Source organism: Chrysochloris asiatica, unplaced genomic scaffold (genome assembly GCF_000296735.1).
Source record: "Chrysochloris asiatica unplaced genomic scaffold, ChrAsi1.0 scaffold00016, whole genome shotgun sequence".
Lineage (NCBI taxonomy): Eukaryota > Metazoa > Chordata > Mammalia > Afrosoricida > Chrysochloridae > Chrysochloris > Chrysochloris asiatica.
Window position 1 is genome coordinate 14,892,257 of NW_006408534.1, and position 9,742 is coordinate 14,901,998.

The 9,742-nt window shown below is 39.0% G+C and overlaps 1 protein-coding gene across 1 annotated transcript in view; it reads left to right on the forward strand.

Moving 5' to 3' along the window:
• The first annotated feature begins 8,690 nt into the window (after positions 1-8,690).
• DTNB (dystrobrevin, beta) overlaps positions 8,691-9,742 on the forward strand; it is a 392,167-nt gene continuing 391,115 nt past the window's right edge. The window contains exon 1 of the mRNA XM_006835297.1: positions 8,691-8,757. Within this exon, the coding sequence (XP_006835360.1) occupies positions 8,691-8,757 (67 nt within the window). The remainder of the gene's footprint in view (positions 8,758-9,742) is intronic.

A 9,742-nucleotide genomic window follows, 5' to 3' on the forward strand; every position in this document is an offset into this window, starting at 1 on the left:
GCATCCATTTGTTGAAGCTTCTCAATCCCTGAAGCCTTGTTTTTCACCAATGCATTCAGTGCAGCTTTGATTTCTTCCTTCAGTACCATCATTTTTTTGATCATATGCTACCTCCTGAAATGGTTGAATGTTGACTAATTCTTTTTGGTATAGTGTATTCCTTCCATCTTATTTTTGATGATTCCTGAATGGTTCATTATTTTGCCCACAGAATCCTGCAGTATTACAAGTTGATGCTTGAATTTTTTATTTAGTTCCTTGAGCTTGAGAAATGCTGAGCAGGTTCTTCTGTTTTGGTGTTCTAACTCTAGGTCTTTGTATATTTCATTATAATACTTTGTTTTCTGGCGCTTCCTTTTGAAATTTATTCTTTTGTTTCCTCATTTCTCCCGGTCACTTTAGCTTCTCTATGTTTAAGAGCAAGGTTCAGAGTTTCTTCTGGCATTCATTTTTGTTTTTTCTTTATTTCCTTAATGTCATCCACAATTTGTTTGATCTTGGGTCATTAGTGTTCAGTGTATGAAATCTTTTCTTGAGATGGTCTCTAAATTCAGGTGGGATGTATACTTTGACCCTCTTAGACTTGTTTCAGTTTTCTTCAGCTTCAACTCTAAGTAGCATATGAGCAATTGATTTTCTGTTCTGCAATTGACCTCTGACTTTGTTCTGACTGATACTAATGTTTTCCATTGTTTCTTTTCCCAGAAGTAGTTAATTTGATTCAGGTGTATTTTTTCTGGTGAGGTCCACATGTATATGCATCATTTATGTTGCTGAAAAAGGTATTTCCCATCAATAAGATGTTGGTCTTGCAAGATTCTATCATTCGATCTCCAGCATCATTTTTATCATTCAGACTACATTTTCCAACTATTGACCCTTCTTCATTTCCAACCTTCACATTATAATGATCAGTAAATATTAATTTATCTTGATTGCATGCGTGATCAATATCAGGCTGCAGAAGCTGATAAAAATGTTCAGTTTCCATCATTAGCGGTTGGTGTGTAAATTTGACTATTACCTAGTCTTCCTTTTAGGGATGTAAATATTATCCTATCACTGACAATGTTGTATTTTAGGATAAATCTTGAGATGTTCCTTTTGATGATGAATTTGGCACCATTCCTCTTCAATTTTTCATTTCTGGCATAGTAGACTATATGATTGTTGGATTCACAATTTGGCACCATTCCTCTTCAATTTTTCATTTCTGGCATAGTAGACTATATGATTGTTGGATTCACAAACAATTCACTATATGATTGTTGGATTCACAATCAGTTCATTTTAGGATACCTAAAGATGAAGCTGTCTGCTCCTGTAAAGATTTATAGCTTTGGAAAACCCTGTATAGGGTTGCTATGAATCGGAACCAACTCCTTGGCACATAACAACAACAGTCTCAATGATAGGATACCTATCTCGAAGATACCCATTTCATTTTTGAAAACTTTCAGTTTTCTTAGATTCATACTTCATACTTTCCAAGTTCCCATTATTAATGAATGTAATTAGCTGCTTTCTTCTTATTCTGAGTCCTACCTCATCAGTAAATGAAGGTCTCAAAAGTTTTACTCTATCCACGTCAGTAAGATTGACCCTACTTTGAGGAGGCAGCTCTTCCCCAGTCATATTTTATGTGCCTTCCAACCTGAGGGCTTTGGTTACTATATTGGAGTTACCTCATGTTGCTATTCATAAGGTTTCATTGGTTAATTTTATAAGAAGTCAGTTGCCAGGCCCTTTTCCTTAGTCTCTTTTAGTCTAGAAGCATTGCTGAAACCTCTCCACTCTGCCTGAACCTTGAAATACGGGTGTCATTGCTCCAGCAGCACAGCAATATGCAAATAACCACAGTACAACAAACTGACACCTGAGTGCTGGTAATTACTGTGAAGTAAAACAACAACCCATTGCCACTGAGTTAATTCTGATTCTTAGTGCCCCTATAGGCATGGTAGAACTGCTCCTTAGGGTTTCTGAGCCTGTAAATCTTTATGGGGGCAGGCAGCCTTCTCTTTTTCCCATGGAGTGCCTGATTTGAATCCTACCTTGCAGTTTGCAGCCCTGTGCTTATCCCATGAAGGCACCAGGATTCCTTGGTAATTACTGTGCTGTTAATTGCCCTCGGGTAGGTTCTAACTCATGGAAACCCTATATAGGGTTTCTGAGGAGTGGGTGGCGGGTTTAAACTGCCACCCTGCGGTTTAAACTGACCTTATTGTCCAGTTCTTATCCTTCAGTGCCACACTAGGACTCCAGTGTCACTTATTGTTAGTGTTGTCAAGTCAGTTTCAATTCATAGTGACCCTGTAGAGGGTTTCTGAGGAGTGACTGGTAAGTCAATTCAAACTGACCTTGCGGTCCAGTAAGTATCCTGTAGCGCCTCACCAGGACTCCCCATTGCCACATTGTTGTTGTTAAGTGCCATGGAGTGGCTTTTGACTCATAATGACCCTGTGTAGGGTTACCAAGGAGCAGCTGGTAGGTTTCAACTGCCGATCTTGTTGTTTGCATCCCATGCTTATCTTACAGTATTACAGCAGTTTTAGATCTGAGAGTGTTACCACAGCTTTAGATCTGTCGCTGAAGAAACCGAGGCCACTTGGAGAGGTGAAGCAGAGTTTCAGATTTTATTAAGCCGGCTGGCTCAGAGGAGCTAACTTCTCCAGATTCTGAGCCCTGAGTGCAGGTCAGTACAGGCCTATATGGGGTCAGTGTCAAAGAGGGTTTAGGTTTTGGACATGTTTGAAGACAAGAGGGAAACCAGAAGATTGGTTCCGCTTGGTAACCTGATTAACATTCTAGCTTGTCTCCTGGGCAGGGAGGATTTGTCCTGCTCAGTTACCTGATTAGCATTCTAGCTTGTCTACTGGGCAGAGAGGATTGGTCCTGCTCAGTAACCTGATTACCATTCTAGGTGGTCTCCTGGGAGGGGAGGCAGTAAATTTATGTTTTACCTTTTCCTGTTCCACAGCATCACTAGTGTCACATGCTGTTGTTGTGAAGTGCTGTAGAGTCAGTTCCAACCCATAGTGACCCTGTATAGGGTTTCCGAGGAGCCGCTGGTGAGCTTGAACTGCTGACCTTGCGCTTCAAATGGCTTTGCAGTCTGGCACATTAACCCACAGTGCCACACCAGAACTCCTTGTTGTTTATGTGCTGTGGACCTGGTTTCAACTCATAGCGACCCTGTACAGGGTTTCCAAGGCTGTAAATCTTTATGGGAGCAGAAAGCCTCATCTTTCTCCTGCAGAACAGCTGGTAGTTTCAAACTGCTGACCCTGAGGTTAGCAGCCTGATTTGTAACCACTGACCAGAGCTCCTTAGGACTCCTTTGTTGTTGTTGTTGTTGTTAAGTGCTGTCGAGTTGGTTCTGACCCATAGCGACCCCGTGTAGGGTTTCTGAGGAGCAGCTGGTGAACTTGAACGACCTACCTTGCAGTTGAAACAGTTTTGCAGTTTGGCGCATTAACCCACAGTTCCATACCAGGACTCCTAGGACTCCTTAGGAAGGTATAAAATGGCGAGTGTTTCCACATCTGCCTCTTTCTATATGCCATCACAGTTTACTGCTTAAGAAAATCTCTGTTAACAATTTCTGTTGTGTTCTTTCAGAACCTTTCTTTGCACATGTAAGCCTAAGAAAGCACACATAGGCATATTCTTTTTATAAAAGTTGGTCATGTTATGTTTTCGGTTGGCTTTCTTAGCAACAGAGCTTGAGATTGGGATTCTTGTGCAAGTCATTTATTGACAGTACTCTCAGGTGAATTCTGTAAGGTAGTGAGGGAAACTGAAGTGGCCATGGGAACAAATGTAATCAAGTGGTTGACCAGCAGCACCAGTACCTACTGGGAACGTAGTATAAATGCATGTTCTTAGGCCTACTCCAAATCAACAGAATCAGAAATTTGGGAGTGAGTCCCTCCAATCTATGTTTTGATAAGCCCATCTGGTCATTTTGATTCATGGTAAATTTTGAGAACTGTAGGTCTAAATAAAATTCGGTTCACCAGAAGTCTAGTCTCAGCCTGATTCCTCAGGGAGCTCTAGAGCATGAATAGCATCACAAAGGTGTCCTATCTGAGGCAGTGGAGTTCTGCGCCCCTGTTTCATTTAAAAAATGATTATATAGTAAAAATGAATTTTCTAACTTCTTTTATACTGAATTTTAACCCATTTGGATTCATGTTACCACCACCACAATCAGGATACAGAACAGTTGTGTCATTACCCAGGCTCCTTTGTGCTAGCCCTTCATCATGGTACCCTTCCTCCCCCTATATTCCCTGGCAACCACTCATCTCCTATTGTTATAGTTGTCTTTGAAAAAAGTGTCATATAAATAGAACCATGCAGCATGTAAGCTTATGACAATGACTTTGTTGACTCAGCATAAAACCTTTGAGAGTCATCCAAGTAATATTTTTTTTTATTGCTGAGTAGTATGCCTTTGTATAGATGTATCACAATTTGTTTATCCACTTATTTGCTGAAAGACTTTAGGATTGTTTCCAGTATTAACAATTATGACTAGAACTGTTATGAACACTTGTGGGCAGGTGTTTATGAGAATATAAATCTTTATTTCTCTGTAAGGTTGCTATGAGTCGGAATTGACTTGATGCTATGGGTTAGGGTATGTAACTAGATATTGGATTGCTGGGTCTTATGACTTTATAAGAAATTGCCAAATTGTGTTTGTTCCATAATGATGCTATAGACTTTGAATTGCTGGGTCATACGACTTTATAAGAAACTGCCAAATTCTGTGACAATATCAAGCAAGCTGTTTGCCCTGGAACCATCCAGGCAAGAAAAGTCAACCCAGAAGGGTAAACTCCTTTCTAAGACTAATACTCAAAGGGAACACACGGTCTTGGAATGCTTGCTGATAGCCATCCTGGACAACTTATGAGTGGAAGCAGGGGAAAGGCAGCAAAGATGACAGGCTGAGATTGGCCATGTCCATAGATGCCCAATGACCTTGGAATGAGAGAGAGAAGAGGTTGGGAGTGGGCTTGAAGTTCAGGCTGATTTGTGAACTCCTGAGTCCAAAGACACTGACCTGTGTGTGTATATCATTGCCAGTAATACAATGTTTAGGTTACTGTATGTTTATAATTAATGATTCTTAAAACCGAGTAGTATGATTCCTCCAATTTTATTTTTCCTTTTCAGAATCATTAGCTATTTTAGTACCTTTGTCCTCCCATATTGTATTTAAATTGTCAGTATTCACAAAAACGTATGCTAGGATTTTAGTTAGACAATGTGATTTGATGGTATGTGTTTTTGATGTTTCAAGTTTTTTTATATATATTTTTATAACATTTTGTAGTTTTAATATATATAACCTGTATATATTTTGTTAGGTATTTACCTAATTATTTCATTTTTATTAAGGTACTGTAAGTACTGTTAAAAACATTCAGTGTCTAATTGTGCACTGGTAGATTGAGGATGTTTTCATTTCGTACTCTGCCATTTACTCTCAGGAAACGGAACAAGAAAAAGTTCAAAAGTCAACCATCAGCTGGAAAATTGATGCTTACAATTTTCTGGGATTTTCAAGGGCCCATGTTGGAACAGTATCAGGAAAAAGGTTCAACAATCAACAGTGCTTCTTACAGTGAGATACTCATTGAAGAGCTGAAGCCTAAACTTCAGATTAAATGCAGAGGACTAAGGAACTCTGGTAGCGTAGTGGTTACGAATTGGGCTGCAAACCGCAAGGTCAGCAGTTCGAAACTACCAGCTGTTCCGCTGAAGAAAGATGAGGCTTTCTGCTCCTGTAAAGATTTACAGCCTCAAAAACCCTGTACAGGGTCACTGTGAGTCAGAACCGACTCCATGGCACATAACAATCAACCATTATCCAAGGATGTTGTGGTCACATGACAGTGCATTTCCACACACCTCTGCCCACACGGTTGACGCTCTTCAAAAATTTTATTTTGAGGTGTTAAAGCATCCTCCCTATAGTCTTGATCTTGCTCCATAGAACTTTCACCTGTTTGGTCCCATGGAAGTAACCCTTGGAGGATAAAGATTCATCTCTGATGAAGATGTGAAGACCGTGGTATATTCGTGGCTTGCAGCTCAGCCTAAAACATTTTTTAATAAGGGAATATGGAAGCCTGTTGACAGATGAACAAAGTGCATTGAAAATCAAGGAGATTATGTTGAAAAATGCTGTATTTGTCTTTTCTAAAAGTTTATTTAAAATAAATTATACAGTCAGAGTGTGAATAAATTTTGACTCACCCTTGCATATATACAGGTATGACTGAAATTTGTTTACTTGTATCCTGTGACTTTGTTAAACACATTTTTAAACTTTTACCATCACTCTGTCAGCTTGTTGTACTGTGGTGGCTTGAGTGTTGCTGTGATTCTGGAAGCTATGCCGCTGGTATTTTAAATACCAGCAGGGTCACCCATGGTGGACAGGTTTCAGTGGAGCTTCCAGACTAAGACAGACTTGGGAGAAGGCGATGGACTACTCTGGATGATTAGCCACTGAAAACCTTATGAATAGCAGTGGAACATAGATATGGTATGGAATATGAAAATATTATCAACAGTAGCTGAAATGGATCATATATGCAATGCCAGGAAATGAGCTCCTCAGATTGGATGGCACTCAAAATACTGGGGAAGACTTGCCTTCCTCAAAGTAGAGTTGACCGTGATGATGTGAATGGGACCTTCATTTATTAATGGGTCACAACACAAAATAAGGAGAAACAGCTGCAAGTGTCCTTTAATAATAGGAACATACGAAGTTCTGGCCTAGGAAAATCGGAAGTTGTCAAGATGAAATAGAATGCATAAAGATTGACATCCTAGGCATTGGTGAGCTGAAATGGACTTACCCTGGCCATTTTGAATGTGGCAGTCATGGTTTACTGTGCTGGGAAAGACAAATTCAAGAGGAATGTCATATTTATCAAAAAGAATATTTTCAGTGTCTATCTTGAAGTACAGTGCTGTCTGTGATAGAATAATTAATATACATATACAAGAAAGACCAGTTAATACCACTGTTTTTCAAATTTACTCAGTAACCATTAAAGCCAGTGATAAAGATATTGAAGAATTCTACCAACTTCTTCAGTCTGAAAGAGGTCAAACATGTAATCAAGATGCTTTGATCATTACTGGTGATTAGTATGCAGAGGTTGGAGAAAAAGAGGAAGGATCCATACTTGGGAAATATGGCTTTCATGATAAAAATGATGCTGGAGATCTCATGATAGAATGTAATTAGACCATTGACTTATCCATTGCAAATACCTTCAGTTAACATTGTCACAAGTTTTATATCAGTGTTGTTAGTGCTGTCAAGTTCATTCTGACTTATAGAGAACCTGTATACGGTTTTTGAGGAGTGGCTGGTGAGTTTGAATCACTGACCTTGTGGTTCCAGTTGACCTTATGGTCGAGTGCTTATGCTACAGTGCCACATCAGGTATCCTTTACATCAGTGGTGGTGGTGATGTGCCATGGAGTTGATTCCTACTCATAGCAACCCTGTATAGGGTTTCCAAGACTGTAAATCTTTACAGGAGCTGAAAACCTCATCTTTCTCCCACAGAGCTGCTGGTAGTTTTGAACTGCTGACCTTGAGGTTAGCAGCCTGACTTGTAGCCACTATGCTACTTATGTAATAAGCTGTTTGTGTTGCATCCTTGTAAGCACAGAGATTTAAAAATATGCATCACTATCCACAGTTACACAAGAAGTAAAGAAAGGGTTAAGTTTCCATTCGCCCACTTCAATCTGTGTGTCCTGGGGCAAATTAGTGACCTTCTAATCTGTGAAATAGGATAATAATAATAATGTCAACACACAGGATTGTTGTGATGATTAAATTATATAATGCAAGTGAAGAGTTTAACAAAGTAACTGGCATATACTAACTTTGTCAATGTAAACTATTATTACCCTATAATAGAAAAGTTACATTTAGGAACTCTTTGAATTTCACAATAGATATTTTTTTTGTTTAGTATTGTTTGCTATAAATATAGACAATTTATTACATCTATTATGTATAAACTGATTATTCTTAGGTTCTTTGTTATAACCTTTGATCTTATTTATTTTCTGTGGTTCAAGCTTACCAGCTGCTCCTTGGAAACCGTATACAGGATGGCTATGCTTTGGAATTGACTCGATGGCATTTAACAACAACAACAACATTTAGTAACATGTTTATCTGTATAAAGTAGTAGTGAATGATACAGGAAACTGTGTCCACTAATCCTGGACAATGCAGAGAAAACAATCGACATTAGAAACAAGACAAAGCCTAAATTTTTGGTACGGGAAGCATGTGTACTCACCCATTTAAGTAGTGACTTTGTAATGTTTTGTTGTTGTTGTTAAGTACCGTGGAGTCAATTCCGATTCATATGACCCTGCACAGGGTTTCCGAGGGTGCAAATCTGTACGGGAGCAGAAAGCCTTATCTTTCTCCCATGGAATGGCTGGTAGTTTAGGGGCTCTTAAATACAGGGGCAGTGATTTATCTTTTGCTGTATCATGCTTCCCCTTCTTTACTAATACATGCATATGCAAGTTGGTTTCCTATATCTTTCACAGTAGAATGATAAGCACTAGGTTGATTTGTTGAATTAGTTATACAGTGGTTTATTGTATCATTGTTTGTCTCTAGGATGATTGAAGAAAGTGCAACTAAGCGGAAGACTATGGCAGAGAAGAGACAGCTGTTCCTAGAACTGCGTGAGTCTTTGAATGCTTCTGAATCCCTTGTTAGTTTATGCTTGAATGCTTTTTCCACCCACCCAGATCAAGTCACAGCTTTAATCAGTTAGAAATTTTAGATTTTAAGCTTTAGAAATTTTAGAGTTTAAGCTTTAAAAAATCATGAAGTTGAAGAACGCCAAGCCAAAGTATATATTTTAGTTGAATTGGTTATCTTAAGCAAGACCTTAAACGTTGTTGTTGTTGTTAAGTGCCGTCGAGTCGGTTCCGACCCATAGCGACCCTGTACAGGGTTTCCGAGGGTGTAAATCTTTATGGGAATAGAAAGCCTCATCTTTCTCCCGCGGAGCGGCTGTTAGTTTCGAACCGCTGACCTTAAGGTTCGCAGCCCGATTCATAACCACTACGCTACCAGAGCTCCACTGTTACCGGCCATCTTTTCTCATGTTTGAATTTTATTTAAGAATATAATTTTCAACAGAGGAATTAAAATTGTATAGAACTAATTTACGAAAAGGATACATTCATTCTTCTTAGTTTATCCTACGGTTCTAAGTATCCTCATAACGCTTAATCCTCTGTATGACGTTGTGGTTAGCAGTCCAGTGCTTATCCTACAGCGCCACATCAGAACTCTGAACCGTAACTAGGGTAAGTTTATAAATTAATTATTTATTACAACCCGCAAGGTCATGGTAACAACGAAGTTACACGAGCTCTAACTTGACTGGCAAGCATTAAAATCACAAATATTCTAGGTAACATTTCCACCTTACTAAGACCTTAAATAGTAACGTCAATAGGGTTAGCAGTTCAGATCCACCAGCTACTCCTTGGAAACCTTATACAGGGTCACTATGAGTTGGAACCGGCTCGATGGCACACTACAACTGTGACAGATACAGGTTATACAGAGGATTAAGCGTTATGAGGATACTTAGAACCGTAGGATAAACTAAGAAGAATGAATGTATCCTTTTCGTAAATTAGTTCTATACAATTT